At 34.2% G+C, this 25,876-nt stretch overlaps 1 protein-coding gene across 1 annotated transcript; it reads left to right on the top strand.

Moving 5' to 3' along the window:
* The first annotated feature begins 1,477 nt into the window (after nt 1-1,477).
* On the top strand, nt 1,478-6,085 carry LOC140177048 (uncharacterized). The gene is made up of 5 exons (XM_072209370.1): nt 1,478-2,084; nt 3,526-3,588; nt 3,633-3,985; nt 4,361-5,284; nt 5,720-6,085. The coding sequence occupies exons 1-5, from the start codon at nt 1,478-1,480 to the stop codon at nt 6,083-6,085; spliced, it is 2,313 nt and encodes a 770-aa protein (XP_072065471.1).
* Nucleotides 6,086-25,876: the final 19,791 nt, after the last annotated feature.

Below are 25,876 nucleotides of genomic sequence, written 5' to 3'. Positions count from 1 at the left end.
AGTTGGAAGAGCTACTTCTACGAGTTATTTAATGAAGGACAGAAGACTCTTCCGAGCCTTGGTCGGTTATGCATGAGGGAAGAATACCAAAATTTCGACTACTATCGAAGGATTCGAGAATTCGAAGTAAAAGAAGCTCTAAAGCAGATGAAAAATGGCAGGGCATGCAGTAGGATCCAATAATATCCCGATTGAAGTTTGGAAGGGCCATGGAGAGAAAGGCGTCAATTGGTTAACCAAGTTTTTTAATGAGATTTTAAGGTTTAAGAAGATGCTAGATGAGTGGAGAAAGATCACCTTGGTACCTATCTATAAGAATAAAGGGGATATACAAAGTTGTGAAAGTTATAGAAGGATCAACCTCATGAGTCATACCATGAAATTATGGGAAAGAGTGATAGAACGGAGGCTGAGACAAGAGACACACGTAACAGAGAACTAATTTGGTTTTATGCCAGACAAATCCACCACTGAAGTGATATACCTATTAAGAAGGATGATGGAGAGGTATTGTAATAATAAAAAGGATCTACATATAGTGTTTATTGATTTGAAAAAAACATACGATAGGGTACTAAGGGAGGTCTTATGGAAGGTTTAAAAAAAGAAGAGAGTAAAGATCACATATATTCGTACAATTAAAGATATGTATGGGCCTTATGGAGGTATATGCTCTTTTTTGTATTTTTTTTTGTTTGTGTGAGTTCTTTTTCTATTTTTAGTTAGGAATGGTCTATGGTGGACTTGCATCTGATTCTCTAAAGACCGTGTAGGAATATTCTAATTGTGTGGTAGAAATTAATTTCGTACATAAAATATTATTTGTGTAATATCTGACCCATAATTTAATGTAATTACAAATTGGTATGATGCGGTTGGTTTGGTTTAACAATTTTAATATTGGTTAGGACGAGGCTCGCACTAGTGGTATAACCCTCAACAGGAACAACCGCTCAAAATCCTTGTATCTGCCACCAACCAATACCTCGGCCTGAGCATCAGACAGAAATATTTGGTGCCCACTGTGGGGCCGAAGAGTTCAACTTCACCCATCCTGTTATTTTAACTTTTATCTATCCCTATTCGCCTTGTACACTTTTTTCTTTGCAGGAATAGAAGCATGGCTGATCTCTCAGAAACTCAGCAACATCCTCGAACCAACTTCGACCTCATGGCCGCTAACGCCGCCCTCCTAACGAAAAATCAGCGAATGGCCGAGCTGTTGGTAGCAATGCAGAATAATGGAGAACAGAAGGTCGACAGTAAACAAATAAACGCTGATCACCATGAAGAGCATCAGTCAGAGTCCAAGGCAAAGATAGGGGAAACACCTCCCAAATCCAGAAGATGACGAACCAACCCGTTTTCCGAAGAAATAATGAATTTCAAAATGCCTAAGAACTTTACACTCCCTCTGACTCTAACACCATATAAGGGGATCAGAGATCCTAAAGTTCATGTCACAAAATTCTAATCTATGATGTTCCTCAATAGTGACTCCGATCCCATCCTATGCCAATCTTTTCCAACTTTTTTAGATGGAGCTGCCTTACTGTGGTTTTCTAATTTTCCTGTAAGATCCATAACCAGCTTTGACGAGTTCGCCAAGATGTTCATCAACCATTTTGCAGCATCCAAAATTTATGTGAGAGACTCGGACTACCTCAGCACAATTAAACAAGGGCAGCACAAAAGCCTAAAAGACTACATGACACGTTTCACGACGGCGGCCATGGAGATCCCTGACCTCAACCCAGAAGTACAGTTGCACGTGATAAAAAGCGGCCTCAGACCTGGAAAATTCCAGGAATCTATCACTATGGCAAAACCAAAGACACTGGAAGAATTCCGAGATAAAACAAATGGACAAATCGAAATAGAAGAGCTCTGCAAAACTCGGAGGAACGAGAGACCATCATCCAGAGAGGAAGAAGAAAGACCATACAAGTCCCAGAACAAAGATCCCAAAAAATCTTTCAAGCTAGTTCCGAAGTTCGATTCATACACCAAATTCAACACCAAAAGGGAAGACATAATCGAACAAATTCTTCACGATAAACTCATAAAACCACCAAGCAGAGCAGGTACGTACCAAGACCAAAGGTACGTTGACAAAACCAAACACCGTGCCTTTCACCAAAAATTCGGCCATACCATGGATGAATACGTGGTGGCTAAGCACACATTGGAGAGGCTGGCGCGACAAGGTCTGCTGGATAAATACATCGATGGGCAAGTACGGAAAGATCTGCCAACGTCGAACAAGGTAGAACACCTGAAAACAAACAACGAAAAGTCTTAATGGCAGAATAGTCAACCACCCAAGAAAATCATCAACCACATCTCAAGAGGGTTCGCGTGCGGCGGAGAAACAAGCTCGGCCAGAAAAAGAAGTTACAGGACAATGCTCACAATGTAGGACAAAACACCATCTGATACACTCATACCCAGAATCCCTAATATAACATTCACAAGTAAGGACTTCGAAACCAACACTCCCAACCTAGACAACCCTGTCGTAGTCTCGGTAACCACTGGAGACCTCCTAGTCCAGAAAGTCCTGTTAGACCAAGGAAGTCGCATCGACGTCATGCTTCTATCCACCTTCAAGAAGATGCATCTAAATGAAAAAGTATTGCAACCATCCTCCGGTAAACTAGTTAGGTTCTCAGGGGAGAGAATCCCCGTAACAGGTTATGTATGGGTGAGGATGACCTTAGGGGAACACCCTCACTCAAAAACTTTGGACATACAATATTTAATTGTCGAATGCTTTAGCCCTTATAATATCATTTTAGGCAGACCATCTTTAAATGCTTTCGGAGCTTTAGTCTCCATTATTCACTTATGTGTTAAGTTTTGTTCAGAGACAGGAACTATAGCAATAGTACACTCCAATAATAAAGAAGCAAGACAATGCTACAACGCAAGCCTCAAAGCGCAACAGGCACACACAACGAGAATAAACTCGGTATACAACGCCAGCGACATACCAGACCTTGCCTAGCTAGATCCACAAATCAACCATGAACAAAGGCGCACACCGGCAGATGACTTAAACAAGGTAACATTGAATAGAGGACAAAGATCAATACACTAACATCGGCTCCACTCTGCCTGCAGGTTACACGCAACAGGTAACAAACTTACTCTGAGCCAATGCCGATCTATTCACATGACATGCCAGGGATACACCCAGATGTCATGTGCCACAGACTGGCCTTGGACCCCAAAGCTCGGCCAGTAAAATAGAAGAAAAGACAGCTCGAGAAGGAAAGAGCCGAAACAGCAACAAAGGAAACACATAAACTAATAAGTGTAGGGTTTATCTGAGAAATACAATTCACATCATGGCTAGCAAATGTAGTGATGGTCAAAAAGAGCTCGAAAAAATGACGAATGTGCGTGGACTTCACCGACTTAAACCGAGCATGCCCAAAAGACTCGTATCCCTTGTCGTGCATTGACAAGTTGGTAGACAACACTTCTCGCTATCAAATACTAGCTTCATGGATGTGTATGCAGGCTACAATCAGATACTCATGCACCCTGCCGACGAAGAGAAGGCAGCCTTTATAACTGACCAAGGCAACTTTTGTTATAGGGTCATCCCATTAATCTAAAAAATGCAGGTGCAACCTACCAGCGACTAATGGACAAAGTATTCCAGAGGCAAATCGGAAGGAATGTGGAAGTATATGTGGACGACATGGTGGTCAAATCTAACACCAAGAAGGAACACCTGACCAACCTCAAAGAAGTATTCGACCGGTTGAGAGAATACAACATGCGACTCAACCCAGAAAAGTGTGCATTCGGAGTTCAGGAAGAAAATTTTCTATGGTTCATGCTCACTCAAAGGGGAATAGAGGCAAACCCCGACAAGTACGACGCAATCCTGAACATGAAATCGTCATCAACAGTCAAAGAAGTGCAGCAACTCACAGGAAGGCTAGTCGCCCTATCAAGATTCCTACCCGCAATGGCAACAAGATCGAATCACTTCTTTAACACACTACGAAAATAAAAAAAGGTTCGAGTGGACAGTGCAATGCGAAAATGCATTTGCCAAGCTCAAACGGATACTATCATCACCTCCCATACTGACAAAACCTAAACCTGGTAACCCGTTATCTTTGTATCTTTCAATATCTACTAATTCAATTTCATCCGTGCTTGTAATAGAAATAGGTCGGCAACAAAACCCAGTATACTATGTGAGAAAAATTCTCCAGAACGCAGAAACAAGATATCGACCATAGAAAAACTAGCTTATGCCCTAGTAATCACCGCAAGACGTTTAAGGCACGATTTTCAAAGCCACAAAATCATAGTGCAAACAAATCAACCACTGCGATAGGTGCTAAGCAGGCCCAACCTAGCAGGAAGACTGACCAAATGGTCTATCAAGTTATCCGAACATAACATAGAATACCAGGCTTGGGGAGCGTTGAAGTCACAATCTTTGACAAACTTTGTAGCAGAGTTCGCCAACACCCCAGATGTTCACCCGGAGTGGGAGCTATATGTGGACGGAGCTTCTAATGAAGGCGGGAGAGGAGCTGGAATCATACTCCAAGACAACAATGGAGTAACGACCGAGCAATCAATAAAGTACATGTTCCCCGTCAGCAACAACCAGTCTGAATACGAAGAACTTTTGGTCGGCTTACGTTTGGCAAAAGACTATGGAATACAAAATATCAAGGTCTATTGCGACTCCCTGCTGGTGGTCCAACAGGTAAACGACATCTTCCAGGTACGTGAACCTTCATTAGAACAATATCATGCGCGGGTTAAACAACTAATTACAACATTCAACAATTTCCAAATAACACATATTAACAGAAACGAAAATCATAGAGCTAACGTCTTGTCTAAGTTAGCTACAACAAGAAAACAGGAAGATAAGACCACACTGTCACAAATAATACTAGAATATCCTAGTACTTGTAACGACCTTGTTTTAAGCTTGTCAGAGACGAAAGACCGAAGAACTCCATACTTCACCTTTTTAAAGCTCGGAGAAGTGCCTCGGGGAGATACAAACCAAAAACTCTTCAAGAGAAAGTCCAGCTCCTTCACCATTATCGGCGATGACCTATATCGTAGAGGATTTTCAAGACCTCTACTCAAATGTCTAGGAGAAGAAGAAGCCGACCTTGCGATGGTAGAAGCTCATGAGGGGATCTGTGGTACACACATCGGAGGCCAAAGTCTCGCAGCAAAAATACTGAGAGCTGGATACTACTGGCCGTCGTTAAAGAAAGATTGCCTAGAAAAAGTACTCAAATACGACAGCTGCCAAAAGTTTGCCCCGATCATACACAACCCGATCGAGATGTTACACACAACAGAGGTCGGTTGGCCGTTCAACAGATGGGGGTGGACCTACTCAGGCCTTTCCCAATTTCGAAGGGTTGGGTAAAATTTCTTTTAGTAGCAATAGACTACTTTACAAAATGGATAGAGGCCCAACAACTGCCCAAGATAACAACAGACAAGGTAAAACATTTTATTTGGAAGTTTATCATATGTCAATATGGATTAACTATGGATAGTGTTACTGACAATGGTAGGCAGTTCACGGATAGAAAAATAGCCTCCTTCTTATCCAATCTGAATATAAAACACCACTTTTCCTCGGTCGAGCACCCACAAATTAATGGGCTCACCGAAACAGCTAACAAGGTCATTTTACAGGCACTTAAATAAAAAGGTAATGTTAGCAAAGGGAGAATGGGCCGAGCTAGTACCCGAGATACTTTGGGGATACAATACTACCCCGCAAAGATCGACGAACGAAACACCTTTCAAATTGATTTTCGGATCCGACGCCATGATCCCAGTGGAAATATCCCAAGGATCTATAAGTACAAACTACTTCGAGGATGCCGTGAACAACCAAATAAGACAGGTTGAGTTGGACACGTTAGAAGAAGTAAGAGACGAGGCAAGGATCAGAAGCGAAACAATGCAACAAATAATACGGAACAAATACAACAAAAAGTTCAGACCACGGACATTACAACAAAGAGACCTAGTCCTAAGATGTCTAGAAGATGTTCAGAAACCACCAGGATAGGGAAAGCTCGCTATTAACTGGGAAGGCCCCTTCCGAATTGCCAAAGTACATGGCCGAGGATTGTACTCGCTCCAAACGCTAGAAGGAGCCAACCTGCCAAACACAAGGAACATTTTTTCATTACGAATTTATTGTACCTAGTCGCTTATTAACACTTGAAGCTTGGACAGTACTCTTTTTCCTACCACCGAAGTTTTTATCCCTAAGGAGGGTTTTACTCGGGATGGTTTTAATGAGGCCGACCACTTCAATGTATGACAGATGTAATGCAGCCTTATGAATCACAATTTCAAGTTACCAAAATCATACATTCCATCACATACATTCTAAACGACTACAACAAACTCTAATACTTTTTATCCATAAAAGTCGGCACAAAAGCTACATATAATGTCAATAGAAACAAACTTTCATTCACGAATTGTTTCTGAAATCTTGGAATAAAAGTCAACATTCAATTACAAATCAACAAACAATCACCTCTAACAACCCCATCAGCGGTCTCAAACTTGGACTTCCCTTCCAGGCTCATCATCCACTTAGTTTACCATTTCCAACTCTCCCAAAAAAAAAACAGAACTATCCATCACTAAACACTCAAAGCGAGAAAATAGCAATGACAAATACCCACGACAAATCATACTTTTTTAAATTTGCTTGTCGAAATTCAAATTAACACAAACTGTCAAATAAGTTTTTCAAAACACTATCAAAACAAACAGATTAAGTAAAGGATTAAAGCTACAAACTCTCGAGCTCACTACAGTAAGTACATAACTAAATATGCCATTCAAATAAAATACTACTTGCTAGCTTCGGCCGCCTTCTCCCCCTCAGCTTCATCAGGGTCATCATCAACAACCTTCCCTCTGACCACTATCTTGGTCACATCTAACTTTGAAACGTCAAAATTCGGAGAAAAAACAGAGACTTGACTAATACACCGGTCAAAGCCCACAGCAAACATCTCCATAACTTCGACCTCAACCTCACGAACTCGAGCCACCATCTTATCCTTCTCCACTTCGACCTGTGACACCTGACTCTGCAAAACATGAATCTGCTCACGAAAGGTCTCTATTTCGTCCTCCTGGTCCTTCATTTTCTTCGTTTTCTCGACAATAATATTGTCTCTCCCAGTAAGCTCTTTTTCTCTCTCAGCAGCAGTTTTATCCAACAAAGCAATCTTATCCATATACTCATTCTCACCAACACCCAATAGCTCAGTGGTACGACCTATACACAACATCCTAGCAACAATGACCTATAAAAACATCAATGAAAATATGATAAACCAATATGAAATACAAAAGAAAAGCAAAAATACCAAAAGTATACCTGCATATATTGACCAACATCCTCCATACCAGCACCATTAAGCAAATCCACATCACTAGGGAACTGACCAACCCTGTTAGCCATCTCGGAAACAAGAAACTGGTCACTCCATACAGACCTCAAGTCTAAACCACGAGCAAAGCCATGCAGCCGCATCTGTTTAGGCCTTTCATGCTGAACAATAGCTCCCTAAACAGCCTCAACAGATACCACCTCCAAGGACTTATAAGAACTACCCTTTTTTGTTTCACAGCATGAGAACTAGATTGAGCAACTTTAGGTATAATAGTCTTACTAGAACCACCTTTGGCCCCCCATTTTTGTTCCAAAAATGTTCTCATGCGGGAAGAGAAAAGATTCGGAACTCCGCCACCTGAAAAAATAAAAACAAGCAGCATAAGACCAACATAAATCAATCAAAAATATAGGAAGCAAACAAACAGGGGCTACCTATATATCTCGACAAAGAATCTTTGTCATCCTCAAATTTCAAGAGATCATGAATAGATAACAACTTCCCTGACGCAAAGCACTCAACAAGGTAATCTAATACTAAGTCCTCCTCTGAAGTCCTCCCGACAGCCTCAAGAACTTGCATAGACTCAGGACACCAATACAAAGAAAACCTCTCAGCCAGTTCATCATCTACGTAGAATGGGTACTCAGTCTCTTTTGAGCAAATTTTTACAAACAACTCTTTAAAATTTTTAAAAGAGAATTTATACAGAACAAACACAGAACGCCTAGGATAACTACTAAGGTTCACCCACAGGCCCTTTCTCACACCCTTCAATTGAAACAGGGAATAGAACAGGTTTAACAAAGGTTCAACCTCTAGAAAGCTAAACAAACACTCAAATGCATAAAGAAACGCACACGAATTAGAGTGTAACTGCGGCGGAGCACAATTAAGCTGTGTCAACACATTGCATTCGAAATCTGTGAAAGGAAACTTCACCTGAAGCTCATTTAGAACGGAACTATAGTAGTAAAAATACGACCAGTCACCTCTCCTCTCATAAACTATCTCCTTGCCATTGCAAAGGAGAAACTCAACACCCACAAGAGCACCCCTCCTAACACAGTTAACAGTGTCCAAAACAGATAAAGATTCTACACTATGAAATAGGGAGGCACGACATTTTACATATGCATGTACCCAATGGTACCAGTCATCTTTCACTTCCACAATCTTATCTTTTTTCATAATGAACAGGAAAACAGTAAAAGCAATGGGAGGGGAAGAGAATGTACCTCTGGAAGACATCTTCAGCAGTAAATAGGGAAAAAGACAAGTTTTTTTTTTCAAGTAAGAGAAGGTAATAACTACACACCCCCACTACCATACGATCAAATATGACAAACCACAGGATCAAAAAGACTTTTCATCTATATCAATGGACCAGATGCATCATGGGGAACTAACAGACAAAAATTATTGCAAACATCAATTTGCGAGACAAGCAATTATCAAACAGTGCCATGTAAGCAAGTTAAGCCTGGGGTTTAAGAGGTGCAAACCGAGCTATAACACTCATGTAGCTACTTTCCAACAAGCTTAACTCACTTCCATGGCACCCGAAGTAAGTCAAATTTAGGGGCTGTGATCCGTCCCTATAAGCTCAGACTCTAACGTCATAAGCTCGGTTTGACCAACTGAACGAAGTGAAGCGAGAAATCAGCAAACCATATCTCGGAACCAACAAACCACTATGCCCTGATCCTCGGGATACAGACTCACAGAATGGTTACACTACTTCCTTAAATAAGGGATCAAATCCGAGTAATAAAACACATTAAAAATTCACTACTCATAATAATTGCTCTTAAATTATTTTTCATGTGCAAAAACTAATTTAAGCATCGGAGTCCCTTTTACAGGTACTCCCCACTCCTCGGACGAGACTCACACTGGTGGTATAACCCTCAGCAGGAATAACTGCGTAAAAATCTTTGTAACTGCCACGGACCAATACCTCAGCATGAGCATGAGACAGGAACAAATCATATTTTAATAAAATTAACAATTCTCATTAAATATACATTTTTAAATTACGGCTTAGTATTACAATGTTCGGTTTCAATCTTTTAGGATATTTTTCTTAGGCCTATAATTATTATTATTATTGACAATAAGGACAATAATAATAACATTAATAATTATAATAATAAGAATAATAGTAATAATAATTTTAATAATCAAAATAATACTAATAATAATTATAACAATAATAATGATAATAAAGATATTATAATAATAACAGAATCGATAATAATGACACTAATGAGATTGAGAACAATAAAAGCTATAATATAAGTGAAATAATAATTATAATAATAAGAAGAACAATATAATAAAGAAAAAAAATAAGAACAGCATAAAAGTTAAGGTTGCAAAACGGATATATTCAAATTTGTCCCATTTATTAAATTTCACTATTTATGAATCGATCTCTATATTTTTGGTTATCTTCATTTATTCTCTAATGTTTTAAGGTCAAATTATACTTTCTTCACCTTAAAAAATACCTTTTAGTTAATAGTTATTAAAGATTTTCAAATGAATTGAGAAGGAGTTGAATCAAGAAATCACTTTTAATGCATAATAAAATAGATTGTGCAGTACATTAAAATTAGGAGATTATTTTTATTTTTGTCTCGTCCCACAGAACCAACACAAAATGAAAATGGAAGTTGTAGGGTTTAGGGTGTTAAAAATTCTTGATTTTCTTAATCCCAAAATTATTCATGTTAAATCATTAAGAAAGAGAACTAAGAGCGTAAAAGTGTACCTGAATTCATGAGCATGTTTAAAAGAGTTTGGTTTCTTAATCTTCTTCAACCAAAGGTTGTATCTCTAATAGGGTTGAATCACAACTCCTCTGATGGAAAAAGAACTACAAAGACAGCTTTCATATAATGGGGACCGAAATCCTCATCACTATTTATGTTTGAGTATGGTATCCATTAAATCCTAAAACCCAAATAAAATAGTCTCTCTAATTTTATTGTCATTTAATTATAAGTAAAAAATAATAATAACTTATTCTATTAGTATTTATAATAATAAATAAGATCACCTATATAAGTTATATAATATGAAGAGACTTGCTGCACATACAAGTCTTTTTGTCATACAAGTCTATACAAGTCAGCCCAAACCCAACAAAAATAACTCTCAATTTAAAGAGCGTGTAAACACGCGTTTCCTCAACTTTGAATAGCGCAAAATGAAGAGCGTGTATTCGACGTTCTTCGTCTTGCTCTTTCTCCTTCTTCTTTTTCTCCTTTTTCTTTGCATTTCTCCTCATTTTTTTTCGCATTGCTTATTCTTCTTCTTCATATTTTCATCCTCATCGTGGTTTTTTTATTGTTGTTATTGTTGCTGCATTTTTTTCTCCTCATCTTTCTATTAATTTTGCAATATTATGTATTTTTTTCTTCTTTGTTTGATTTTTTCTTCTTCGCGTGTAACACGTTATTCTTTGTTTGATTTTTTCTCCCGAGAAGAATTATAAAAAACGAAATAAGAAGATGAGGAAGAAGAAGCAGTAGAAGATGAGAAGGAGGAAGAGGAAGAGTTTTGAATTATGCAGAATTTATCAGAATAAAAATACACCCAAATATCTTCGTGTTACATCTAAATTTGCTACGAATACAGAAAAATATTTCCTCTAATGCTGCATTTTTTCTTCTTTTTTTCCTTTAGTTAAATGAATGTAAGTTCATTCTCTTCTAAGTAATTTTACAACATTATGTGTTTCTTCTTCTTCTTTGTTTGATTTTTTTGTTTTTATTCTTTTTAAGAGAGTAAAATAAGAAAAAACTTGAGAAGGTAAAGCAAAAAGAAAAAGATGAATAAGAAAAAAAGAAAAAAATGGTGATGATGATAAAAAAAGAAGAAGAAACAGTAGAAGATAAGGAGGAGGAAGAGAAAGAGGAAGAGGAATAGTTTTGAATTATGCAGAACTTATCAGAATAAAAATACACCCAAATATTTTCGTGTTACACCCAAATTTGCTGCAAATACAGAAAAATATTTTCTCTAATGCTAAATATTTTCTTTTGAATTGAACCACACCTCAGTCACTTGATTGGATTCAAAACAATAAAAGGGGAGAAGAAATTCCAATAAAAAAAGGAGGAAGAAGAGGAGGAGGAAGAGGTGGTGTTGATGACGACAATAACGAAAAAGAAAAATAACAAAGAAGAAGAAGAAACGTGCAGTAACGACACGAAGCGCGTGAATACGAATGAGTTATAAAGACTTGTATGGAAAAAAACTTGTATGTGGAGAATAATTCTAATATGAAATAGCTAATTTGATTATGATCAATTATATGTATCTTTTATAAATAGATTAGAAAATTATAATTTCCTAACATAGGGAAGAAGAATATTAACACCATGATATATTCTGATTCGGCCATAAAGTGCAAAGTGACCTACATCTAATCTCCACCACAACAATGGTAGAATTTTTACTATAATGAATAAAGATTACAAATACCAATTCCAAGAAACTTACACTCTTGTAAACCACTTAAGCTATCCTAAGCTTAATAAATCACTTAGGTGCTTACCCAACTTAGTTAATGGGAACTAAGTGCACTCTAACCCAACATACTTAAAATCAAAACACTAAAATAAAGATTAAATAGTTTTTATATACACTACTCTCTTTGCCTTTTGTATCTCTCAAAGTAAGCTTGAATCTAGACAAAAAAAGAAATAAGAGCACACTCAAAATAAAAAGGAAATAAAAGGTTGTTTGTATGATCTAAAATATGCACGAATTGGTTGCCTTCTTTATTGGGTAAAATCTTTTATAGAGCTTAAAATCTCTTCTTCAATGTTAAAATAATTTTCTTTTTCATCACCTAGCCGTTGTACACATCAATGCTCTTAGCCGTTGGCTTTGAATGAGAATCTTTTTTCTTTTTTGTTTAACTTGATTATAATGTGTAGCATGCAACTATCCAATCACTCATGAATTTAATTCTTGAAGTGTATCACTTACTGTCTTGATAGTACAGCATCTTTTTAAAATAGGCTTTATATCATCTTAATGATATTCTCATTAATATTGTTATTTTACACAATCCTATATCTTACTTGATTGGTCATCTTTAATTGATTCCTACATTACTCATCATAATAGTTAGTTATAATAAAAAATAATAAATTATATTTGTCATCAAAAGGTGCTAAATCAAATCTTGGCTCAACTGTTATATATTGCTTAATAGGTATTTTTATTTTTTTATTATAGATGAATTCATCTTATTAATTTTGGATTTTGTTTCAATATGCTTGCCTTTCTTGTTCCATTTTGTAAACAAAAATATCATTTACAAAACTTTTGTGAAAGAGGACAATCACCGAGTAAAATTGAATTGTTTAGTTATCAACACTTCTCACTAGAAAATGTTATTCAAAGGCATTTTGGTGTTTTAGAAGGTTAAGTACGATTTTAGTCCCTTAGGTATAGGCTAAAAAATATTTTCGTCTTCAATCTTTTTTTTGAATACAAAATCATCCCTAAAGTTTAACTTAGTTTTAAAATGGTCTTTTTTACTTAAATTTTAAATTTTATTATCAAATTACCCTTAACCAAAAAATTATAAGATAAAAAAAGAAAGAAAAGAAAAAAAAAAGAAAACAGATTAGAGGGAGAAAGGAGAATCATGCGAGGGGGGAGAAAAGAAGAAGGGGGAAGGGAATAAGAAGGGAAAGAAAGGAAAAGAGGAAGGGGGGACGGCGCCGACGAGGTTTGGAGCTGCCGTCGCTGTCGAAAATCAGAACCAGAGGGAGAGAGAGCTCGCAAGGGAGAGAGGAGACGCGACTGCACTGAACTCGCCAAGAAGTTCCAGCTCCTCTGCGACAACCTCCACTGTGTCATCCGTGTCACCACCGCCCAGCCTCTCAACGAGCGTCCCATCCGCCGCATTGTCGACCACACTCTGGCCCTCCTATGCCACTGCCACTGCAATGGCGGCGTCCTCCGCCAAGTTTTCTCCATCATCATTGCATTGCTGTCGATGTTCACAAGGTCTGAAACCTTTTAAAGTTGTCTTCTATTGGGGACTTGCTCTGGCTCCTCAGATTGTTAATCACATTGTTTCTGATTCTAATTTTGTTAATCCACCAATTTTTTATTCTGGTTTTGTTAATCTATTGTTAATCACATTGTTTCCAATTCTGATTCTATTTCTTATTTTGTTAATCCGTTGTTCTTCTGTTTCTGATTCTTCTGCTTCTATTTTTCATGCTTCTGATTTTGCTTCTATTTTTATTTTCAATTATACTTCTTTTTCCAAATGCTTTTGTTTCTTCTACTTTTGATTCTGTTTTTATTTTTGGTTTTATTTTTTATGTTTATTATATTATTTTTGCTTTATCGTTGTTGTTGTTGTTGAAGAAGAAGAAAAAGAAGAGATGCTGCTGTGATAGAGAAAAAGAATAGAAACTAAATATTTTGGTGAAGAAGGAGAATAGCATTTTGGTGAAGAAGGACGATTTTAAAATCAAGTTAAATTTTAGAGACGATTTCGTATGTAAAAAGATTGAAAACGAAAAAAATTTTTAGCCTATATCTTAAAAATCAAAATCGTACTTAATCCTATTTTAAAAGTAATTAAGGTTCCCAATTTTAAAACAAATGCCAAACTATTCTATTAGACAGCAAAAACAAATTCCTATTATATGTTGTGCTATACATAATTTTATTAGAATACAACACAGGAATGATTAACTCCTTGCAAATATTCTAATAAAAGTTTAATTGTAGATGGACATCATTTACGTATAATTGATGACAATGCTATTGAAGCTACTAAAATGGTCTAAATAAGAGAGGCAATTACAAATCAAATGTAGAACAATTATTATAGATTATTTAATCATTACTTTTTTTTTAATGTGAATAGTGGTAGATGTTTCTTTTTTTTTTAGTTTTAATAGTGATTTCTACCTTGGGTATATATTGAAAAATAATGTCACATATACTTATCGTTGTTCTTTGTTAAATAATCTCTTTTGATTATAAATGTAATTAGTTTTTTTAAGATAATAATTTATTTTATATTTGATATTGTATAAAAATTAATTGTCAACTTAATAAAAAAAATTAAATAAATAAAATTTTTATACAATAAAAATATAATTTTAAATTTTAAAATATTAAAAATATATTTTAAAAATAATTCAACCAAATATATTTTTATTATTTTTAATGTTTAAAAATAAATTTTTTTACAAATTAATTATGTTTTTTAAAATATAAAAAGTTAAAAATAAAAATTATTTTTTAAAAATAAAAATTAAAAATTAAAAATATTTTCGCAAATTAATCAATTTCTAAGATTATTATCGGTTTGTTGCACTGTTGCTGTTGCTGTGGTTATTGGTGTTAAAATTTGGTAGGTAGATAATAATTTTTGTGAATAATATAAACAATAAATTTAAAATTAATCCAATAAAATAAAAATACATTACACTTTTAAATTATCTATCTAAATCTTAATATTTAAATAATTATTTCCTAATAAATTAAATATTTAATATATTTATTATTCATATTATTTAATATTTTTATTATCTACCTCTACTTTTCCATAGATTTCGTCCTGAAAAATGATGATGGATTCTAACATTTAAGAATTTTATTGTAATTAAAAAGTTAAAAATGGGTCCACGTTGTATAGTTAATCTAAAACATATACTGTCTTGCCATCTATTTGTTAAGAATTTAGTCTTCTAAAATTTAACTAAAAGGGTATTTAAGTCTTTTAAAATAAAATTAATGTATCTAAATTTTAATATAGTTAAACAACTTTAATTTTAAAAAAGTATCATAATCTTTTTATTCGTGTTCCTCAAATGATACTTTAGTCTTTTTTCAAATTGACTACACTGTATTTTAATGATTTTAAAATTAAAATTAAATTTTAATTTATAATACAATCAAATAATATTAATTTACCTTATAAAAATATTTTTATCTTTCTGAAACTAATCTTAAAAAGTTATTTATTTTAGTAGTTTAAAAAATTAACAATAGGGTGTATTATGGCCTTTCTAAAATCTTATTTGAATTTTTAATTTCTACTACATTCAAACAATCTTAACTTAATCCTATGAGGATGATTTAGACTTTTAAAATCAATTTTAAATTTTAAATTTTAAACCCAGTGAAAAAATGTTATTAATCCTAAATTGGTGTTCTACTCATTTAGAATGAATTTTAAAAGGTGTTTTATTCTTTTAATACTAAGCAATATGGTATTTATTTTGTCTTTTGAAATGAAATTCAAATATCTAATTTCTCAAACAATCAAAAATCTTAATTATCTTATAAGGATATTTTAGTCTTTTAAAATTAACACTAAAGAAATATTTTAATCTCTTAAAATGAATGGTATTGATATTTTAGTCATTTTAAAGTTCAAATTTATCATTTCTAATTAATAAAATAAAACAATTTTAATTTTAAAGAAGTGTTTTAGTATTTTTAATCTTAATTCTAAAAGATTATTCTAGTCTTTTAAAAATTATCTATAAAAGTATTATTTTAGACTTTTTTATATTTGATTCAAATTTTGAATTCCTAATTTCTAATATAATCAAACAATCTTAATTAATCTTATCGTATAATGAAAAATGAACTATAAGAGAATTTTGGTATTTTTGAAATTAATACTAAAAGGATATTTTAGTTTCTTAAAATAAATTCTATAAGTTATTTTAGTCTTTTTGAAATCAAATTCAAATTTATTCTTAATATAATCAAACATCTTTAAACCTAAAAAGATATTTAATTTTAATCTTTTTAGATTGAATCTAAAAAGTTATTTTTGTAACATATTTTTTAAAAAATAATTATTGTGAAAAATCATATTATTTGCTTGTGAATTCCTCATTTAGTCAGGTAGCAATGTACTATTTATTATCCAATATAGAAAAAAATATCTTTATCTAAACAAATTTTTATATTCAGTATATTTGTATATCAAAATAATAATCAAACACCAAGGCCAGCTCATATAAAGATCGAAGAAACAATAATGGTGAAGTGAACCTAGCTAGTAAGGGCAATGCCACTGTTGAAGTCATAATGGAATTCTTATGATATTTTGCAATTTCAATCTGTGATTGAACTTGCTAGCTAGGGGACGGTTTAATTTGTAGGATATATCATTACCCTATTATATATTTTTCAAAATAAGGAACCCTAGCTTGTTCTATTTGGGTAATTTGCTTGCTCAATAATATAAGATGGAAATTCCATTGCCTTGTAAGTAGAACAGTATATATCATTGTCATAAATTCGTATTCTCTGCCACAAATTGTATAGATATTGCAACATGTAATTCATTAAATTTGGGTATGAAATCCGTCCTTCCATTTTATCATAAATAAATATTCTTCTATTTTATCGTCGGCAAAGTGCATGAAATTAAATTTGTTGAATATATATATATATCCATTTTAGTTGACACCACTAAAAGTTTACACATTAATTTACTGTCCTGTATATAATTTAAAGTTAACCAAACATATGGAGTTAATATTTAAAATGGTTGTTGAAATTTTGATTTTTGATTTAATTTGGTCTTTTAATTTTCAATTAACTCAATTCATATCCTAAAATTTAAAGCGTGACTCAAATTGACTCTTCTATCTATTTTCATTACATGACGTTGTACGTTTCATTGACATTTGACTTGGTCTCTCATTAGTTCTTAAATACACCTCCCACACCTCAATCTCTCTCACTCTCACTCTCTCAAAAATGGTTGGGGGCACACTACTCATCTTCAGACACCACCATATCATCAGAGTTCATCTCAGCGGCTCATCCCACCTCCGTTCATTGCCAACGCACGCTTGCCGTTGTCGCCGTGCCTCTTGTCAAATCCTCTGCGTCGTGTGTTCGCATGTCGCTACTCTCCTCTAGCATTGCTCAATTGCTCGCGTCTCGCCACACCTCCACTGGTAAGTGCTCGAGACCTCAAGTTGTGCTTCCTAGTTCTTGCAGCATGTCGTCGTCGTCCATTGATCGCTTGCGCAAATCTCCTCTGTCCTCCATCTCTGCTCTTTTCAACTGCTCGTGTTTCACCGTACCTCCCTTCGCCAGTGAGTGCTTGAGCTGTGCGTGGTTGTTGCTGCTTGTCGTTCGTGGGTATTGCTGCCTACAATGCACTGCTTGTTTGCCTGCACTATTCGATTCTGTCGCTGCAACAACAGTCAATAGGTAAGTTTTTTTTCAGTTATTCTAATATTCTGTATTAATTTTAATAGTTGATTCATTGATGTTATTTTGTTAATTTTATTGCTAATTGATTTATGAATCTGATTAGAATACAACAAAAGAAAAGAGTATTCAAGTGAAGACCTTTGGAGGTTCATATTGAATATCAATAAAGAGCAATACAATTTCATTGTCTTGATTTAATGTATTCAACAAGTTCAAGTAGATGAATCAAGTAAATCATGTCTTACATAGCTATTACTCTAATATGCTCAAAAATTGGGGATTCTGTGTGAATGAGTTAGAGGAGGTGAGAGAGATGGTGCTGAAACTGAGGCATGTTTCCACTGTAGATCACCATTACTACAAGTCTCAATCTTGTAGAGTGTCATCGTATCTACACATAAATTGAATTTACAAATTGGGATTATAATAAATTAATCGAAGAAGAAGAGAAGAGAGTAGTCTAATTGAAGATGATGCTTTAAAAAAGGTTTGAGGCATGCCACGTTCCTTCTCCAGTGATGGAATTGGATAGGAAGGTCAACTTTAGTCATGTAAGACTCTAGATTTTTAGAAAATTAAATAATAAATTATTTATAATTTATTTTATTTATTCGAAAATATATTTTTAGAGATTTTTATATTAATTGAGTACTTTCTTATTATTAATTTAAAGCTTTAGTAATTTCAAAATAACGAGGATTTTATATACTTTAATTTGAATAATTAGATTTTTAATTTTATTTTATAATTTAAAAAATTAATTTGATTATTTCTAATTTTTGGATTAGAGTATTTATTAAAAAATAATTTATAAATTGATGAACAAATAGCTTTTATACATAATTATTGTTGGATTAAAATTGATTTCCGATTATTATATTACCCTATTTTTATTTGAAATGACAAAAAATTATCCTTGCCCTTTTTAATTCAAAAACCCTAATTTTAACATAACAAAACCCTAACCCAAACACTGTAGCCGCCACCCCAACCCCCCTTTCCTCACTCTCTCAACAGAAACACAACGCAACCCAGACACAAACCGTGAATCAGAGAAGAGGGGGAGTTGCGCTACGAGGGAGAAGAAGGAAGGAGGAAGGAGGGAGCCGACCCGCCACCGCGCTAACGTCGTGCCCAGCTTGCCACTAGTCGCCACTGATGTCGCCAAAAGGAGGAGCGCGACCACCACGAGGAATCGTCGCCGTCGTTGCTGAGCTGGGAGAGAGGAAGCGTCGCCGCTCGCCGTCGCACGTTGCTGATGGGAGAGAGACGCGAGGCAGGAGCCTGACGAGAGAGGAAGAGGGCACGCGCGGGGGAAGGACGACATTGCTGTCACTGCCGTAAGAGCCACTGCGAAGAAGAGAAGGATGGGACACTACTTCACGCGTCGCCTTCGAGCTTGAAGAGGAGGAGCTATGTCCCGCGCCACTGCTGTTTAAGGAGCTGTGCTCTGTCGCCATTTTGCCACTGTTGAGCCGCTCTGCTGCTACTTTGTTATGTTTCTTCTTAGTTGCGTTAAGCTTTTCGTTCCAAAAAGTCCTTTGTCGCTGTTCTATTATCTTAGCTGAGGTTTTAGCAACGTTAATTGCTATAAGATTGAGTTTCAGTTATTATATATTACGATTAGAGTTGCTGTCGTTGCTGTGAAAGTAGTTTGGAGCTGAGGTTGTGGCTCACGCCGTTGTGGGCCGAGAGAAAAACAGAGTTCGCGTAGTTAAGTCACGAAAGAGCTAAAGGCACTTTCCTTAAATTTATTTTTATTCTCAAGAATTGTTATAAATCATTATTAATGCAAATAATATATTTTTGGTGATTATGTGAGTCTTATGGATTGAACTGAGTTACTTTGGATAAATGATTGATTTATTGATTGATTGAATTGGTTTCTGATTTGTGACATAATGATTATTGAGCGTTTGAACGCATATTGATAATTGAGGTTGATTTATTGTGATTTAATGGATTAATGTGAATTACTGGATTGGTTGTTCGAAATTCTGTGTCTTTGTTGATTTCCTTGAGTTGAGTCAGAAATGATGTTGAGAATTGGAGTTGATATGAGATATCAGAATTGGTTTTGAATTTGGAAATGAGTTTACAAGAGTTTAAGAAATGGTTTGGTTGGTACCCTTGAAGGGTGGCAAAGTTCGTATTTTAGAGGAAAAGCTGCCAAAATTTTTAGAACTCTGAGACTTTGTTTGAAGCGTTATTTAAAAGAAAATTTGATCCAAGGATCATATTATTTGGTTTTGATTTATTAAGAAAGGAATTATGATTTGAGTTTGATGTATTCAAAAAAGGAATTTGTTTTTAGTTTGATCCATTTAGAAAATGATTATGTTGAGCTCGATTTTCTATGAAAAGAACTATGTTTTAAGTTTTATTAAAAATTTTCATTTACAGAGGTTTTGGTCAATTTATAAAATTTGAATCCGATTAGTGAAGAAAGATAATTTTGGGTCTGGAAAATTGTGGAACTCGAGAATAAAGTGAAAGTGTGCCACACACTATATCCTCGAAAAGATATTGTGCCAAGTAGTATATCATCAAAACATGTGAGGGATGTGGTAGTATCTCGCTCACATAACATTCTCTGTCGCAAGAGTGTGCCAGGCACTATATCCTTAGAATGAGCATGCAAGTGTGCCAAGTATTATATCCTCAGAACGATAGTGTGCCCAGCACTATATCCTCGGAATGATAGTGTGCAGGGCACACTATCCCTGATGTGGCAGAGAGGTTACATTTGAAAAGATGTGTCAGGTTGGCAAATTATAACTGACAGTGTGATATCACAGCTAGCAAGATAGGTATGCATCATATTGCATTTGTTTGTCATTGTTTGGGTGTACATAAATGTCTTGGTTTACCTATGTGAATAACTATATTTGATGTAATTGCTCTTGATTGTGTTTAAACTGTATTACTTGTCATTGTGACTGTTGGTTCAGATTATGGTGGTTGGAGTGTGATTTGATATTGTGTTGGGCCAGAGGCCATCCTGTGGTTCTGTTTGGGTCGGAGGCCATGATTGGATGAATTAGTGGTAGTTTGATGAAATTACTTCTTTGGTGCATGTAGTGAAAAGGTTACAAGATATTGTGTTTAATTGGAGTTTTTATAAATTCAAATATGAATTCGAATTTTGGGTAATTAAATAATAATTTTTGAAAAGGTTTGGATTTTTGGATGATAATAGTTGGTTTTCAAAAAGATTCATAAAACAAGCGATGATCACTGCAATCGAAGAACAGCTTTTTTTAAATATCCTCTTATGACAATTCTTAAAAATCCCTTACTAAGAACCCTTTTGAGGATGATGTTCTCACCCCCGTACATATTTTTCTTTTCAGGAAATGGATGGAGAAGCTTGTGAATATATATATATATATATATATATATATATATATATATATATATATATATATATATATATATATATATTGTGATTGGTTTTAGTTACATATGCATGTTTGCTTGAAATAAAAGTAATTTCGGTTTTTAAAAGAAAGCAGCAATACGGTTTCGAGTTAAAGACTCATATTTTATTATTAAATATATATGAAAGTCGTCGTAATACTTCTCGCTATCAGCGTGACACAGTCGAAGTGTGACATTCTGGTAGTAAGAGTGTTACATTATGGTATCAGAGCAGTTCATTTCTGTTAGAGCCTTGGGAATGGAATGACTATGCTTCATTGTATATTCTGAGTGTCTATCATGTTGTAGGTATTGTCCCGATGACAAGAGTTAGAGCTTTATGTACATGACGATCTACTAATTAATTCCGTTAGGCTATCATTACATACTTCATGTTATTAAGTTTGGCCAGCTTGATACTGATGGTTTATGAACATGTGAGCACTAACGGGTTATCATAGATGAGATAGAACTCATAGGTAATTGATAAACCACTATTTTATGGTTTATCTTGTGCTCAATTGAGTGGATTTTATCAACTCTTTACCCACTTATTCATACTATTTGCATGTTTTACATTTGCCTTCCTAATTATGTGCTTTGATTGAAAACATGTTTCTTTGGACTTATATTTGCTTATTATTAATCCTCTCTTATTACCATTAGATGCCTTGATATGTGTGTTAAGTGTTTTCAGAGATTACAAGGCAGAAATGACTCAGAGGATGGAAAGGAAGCATGCAAAAGTGGAAGGAATACAAGAAGTTGGAGAAACTGCTAAGCTGTCTAGCCTGACCTCTTCGCACTCAAATGGCTATAACTTTAGCTACAGAGGTCCAAATGAGGCGGTTCCAATTGCGTTGGAAAGCTAACGTCCGGGGCTTCGATTTGATATATAATTTGCCATAGCTACCTCGACGCCAGGCGACGCGAACGCGTGAGTCACGCGGACGCGTGAGTCACGAGGATGCGTGACCTGGCAGGAATGCAACCCGCGCGGCCGCGTGGGCCATGCGGCCGCGTCACTTTTCCGTGACCTGTACGGACCAGAAAGCGCTGGAAGTGACTTCTAGGCTGTTTCTGACCCAGTTCTCGGCCCAGAAAACACAGATTAGAGGCTATAAAGTGGGGGAATGCATCCATTCATTATCATGCCATTCATAATTCTCTTTCTATTATTTTAGATGTAGTTTTCAGAGAGAGGGGTTCTCTCCTCTCTCTCTTAGGATTTAGGATTTCTCTTAGTTTTAGGAGTGACTCTCAATCCTAGGTTCTTTATTTTTTTTATCCCAATTTAATTTATGAACTCTTCCATGTTACAGATTACTCTTTTAAATTAATGTTATTTGAGATATTTCAGATTGATGATTGCTGTCTTTTATTTATATAAATAATTTGGATTTTCCTGTTGCCCAATTGGCTTATGAATATTGTTAGTTTTAGATTTTACTGCTTTGAATGAATTGAAGGTATTCCAGATATTTATGATTTTAATTTAGCTTTTTACATTCTTGGCTTTGGTTAAATAATTAGTGACTCTAGAGTTATCAAACTCATTGTTAATTGAAAATTGGAATTCATCCACTTAACTTACCTTCATAGTTAGAGGTTAACAAAGTGAAAGAAAAATCCAATTCTCATTATAATTGATAAGGATAACCAGGATAGGACCTCCAGTTCCCATATCTTGCCAAGAGTTTATTTTACAGTTATTTATTTATTTTTATTGCTTTGAAAATATACCTGTGCCCACTGCCCAACTAACCTTTTACCTTGATCCAAAACCCCAAACACACTTTTTCATAACCAATAATAAGAACATACCTCCCTGCAATTCCTTGAGAAGACGACCCGAGGTTTAATACTCGGTTATCAATTTTAAAAAGGGGTTTGTTACTTGTGACAACCAAAACGTTTGTACGAAGGGATTTTTGTCGGTTTAGAGACTATATCTACAACGCGACTGTTTTTATGACATTCTTTACTGGCAAAAATCCTAACGTCAGTAATGCATATCGCAGGGTTTGGAAAAATGTTAGGAGTTGAAGGTTGGGAAATTGAAGCTTTGGAGTTGGTACGAATTCGGTGTGTAGATGATATACCCGTCGTTCTAATACCAGCCTGCCTTGTAACCTTTTTGCATCGAGCCTATCTTGTATCTTCTGCTTTGTACCACAATTTTTCTCCATACATGTTTTATGCTATATGAACATCTTGGTATTTGAAACTGTATATATATCTATTGCTAATTTTACAGAGAATGGTGGTTGAAACACTCTGAATTGTGGTTGCTGTTTCTTTGAATTTTTGTTACTAAACTTGTTTACAATTGTCTGAATTCTATTTGTCCATTGTGCTATATCTGAATTTTTTGAATTTTAATTGTCGGGACAATTGGATTTTACTCGCTTGTGGATGGATTATGGTAAATTGCTGAATTGCTATGAAATTGCTGTTGAGATTATTTGGAAATTATTTGATTATGTGGCAATTTCCTGTTTTATTGTTGCTTTACGTTTTGTGCTGCTAGTGATAATTCATCATGTTATCGGGCTTTCCTGAGTTTGCATTTCATTTGTTTAGATTGATTGGACTGTTGTTTTGATGAATTTCTAATAAACATTGTTGAATTTCGGCGTCATTGTTGTTGAATTTGGGAATTAGTGTTACAAGGTCCTTATTGACGATATTCTATGTCAATGTAATTTTGCACACCAAATGTTTGCAATTGAAATGACTACTTTCAATTTTACTTAAATGCATTGAAATGACTACTTTCAATCTCTAAGTGACCAAAACTTGTGCATTTTATATAATTGAGGTTTCTTTTTCCTATTATTGTAAGTTTGACACATTTTGACCTATGTAACTCATATGCTTCACTTTCTTTATGCTTGATTGGTTTGAGTTATATTAGGCGTGAGATTTTTCATTTTTTCATATCAATCTTGGAATATTAGTGTTTGAAAGCATTGATAATTGAATATACTTTATTTTAAAGTTTTTCTTGTTTATTCATTATCAATTGCTTATGCTTATGCCTTGATGACATGTTGACTCGTATTTTCTTGACTATGTGCACTACACGTACTTTAAATCATTCGTTTTAGTATAATGCATGATTTGCGAAGTTAGATTGTGAGCTTGCCTATTTTTATCTTTTTGAAAAATTTTCAAGTCTAAGAGACATGTTTGTTATGTTACATGACAACTAACTCTTTTTTAACTAACTTCTTTTCTTTTATTCAGTACATAGCAACCATGTTTCTATACTTTTTGGTTAAATAGGTAATGTGACTAACTTTGATTGGTGTTATTGATTGGAGTGTGATTTTTAGTTGGCTTTATTTCGTAATTTCACTCATACATCCAATCAGTTCTCTTTTCTCCTCCCACTTCACAATTAATTGGTTATTCGCCTAAGTTTTATACTACGTGATGTTTGCTTGATTGTATCTTATTTATTTGAATTTTTATTTAGTACGTATATTTGATATTTAATAAAATTTTTATTTGGTTTTCATTATTTAGAATTTGACTACTAATTGAGTTAAAAAAATTTTAAAAAATTGAATTTACTGTCAGATTTACTGGGAAAAAATCCGATGGTTAGTCAGCGCGAAATAATATAGTGTAACAACAAAATTACTGCCCAAATTTTTTTGTCAAAGAATTTGCCGCAAAATCTTTCAGTAAGTAATGTCGGATTGAAAAATTCAACGATAATTAATTATTGGCGAGAGTTATATTGTAAAAAATTTTTCAACAATAATCCAATAATTATATATTTATTGTCAAATTATTTTTGTTATTTCACTAATAAATTTAATGGTATTCAATATTTTTTTATAATAAAGGGAAAAATGGAACTCCTTCTTCATTTTGTGGGCAATAAAATAGAAATGCCATCCTCCCATTTCAGATATTACATATCAAAAATAATTCTGACATCTCGGATTTTATTTTCGCACGTTGCGTTTGAAATTGTGGTAAAATTTATTTTGAATTGCCCATATATACTTTGGCAACACTTTTACACGTATTTAGGGAATTAAAATATTTTTATATTTATATTAATAAAAAAAGTCCTTGAATTAAAGGGAATACGCACATATATATTGAAATTGAGTCTCGCTAGGGAGTTAATAGGGTATTTGTATAATGTGTATAATAGACTGTTTATTTAGCTCAATATGAGTTAAAAATAAAAATTACCCACAAAATAATAAATTTAAAAACTCTTATTTAGTTATTTCACATCAAATTTTAAATTTCAAATTTCAAATTCTCCAATTTCAAATTTTAAATTTAAAAAAAATTCCTTTAGTTATTTTAAAAAAATAACCATCTGAAATCATCCAATAGTCTCTTCTTTTTCAACTGGCGGCCACTCCACCTTCATCAATAATCATCCCATTTCACCGTCGCTACTTGACTTGCCACACGCCACTCACCCTTAATAAAAATAACTATCAACTTAAGGATAAAAATAATCATCCACATACCTAATGAATTGAACATCTAACATATTTTAATTCTATATAACTAAACTCAATCTAATCAAAATAATCATCTACATAAAAATAAAATATCCATCTGCATACTTACTAAAATGATCATCCTAAATTGACCATTAAAATAGAAGAAGAAGATGAATAAACAGAAGAAACTATTATTGTGGTGAAACATAATTTTGAAGAACTAGTCATGACAAAAACGACACTGTTGTGAAGCATAGGGGTCAAATCATGAAAGAAGCTAACCATGCTTGGATC

The sequence above is a fragment of the Arachis hypogaea genome, chromosome 2, assembly GCF_003086295.3.
Source record: "Arachis hypogaea cultivar Tifrunner chromosome 2, arahy.Tifrunner.gnm2.J5K5, whole genome shotgun sequence".
NCBI classification, from domain to species: Eukaryota; Viridiplantae; Streptophyta; class Magnoliopsida; order Fabales; family Fabaceae; genus Arachis; species Arachis hypogaea.
Note: the sequence above shows the minus strand (reverse complement) of the source record. Positions and strands in the feature narration are given on the sequence as shown.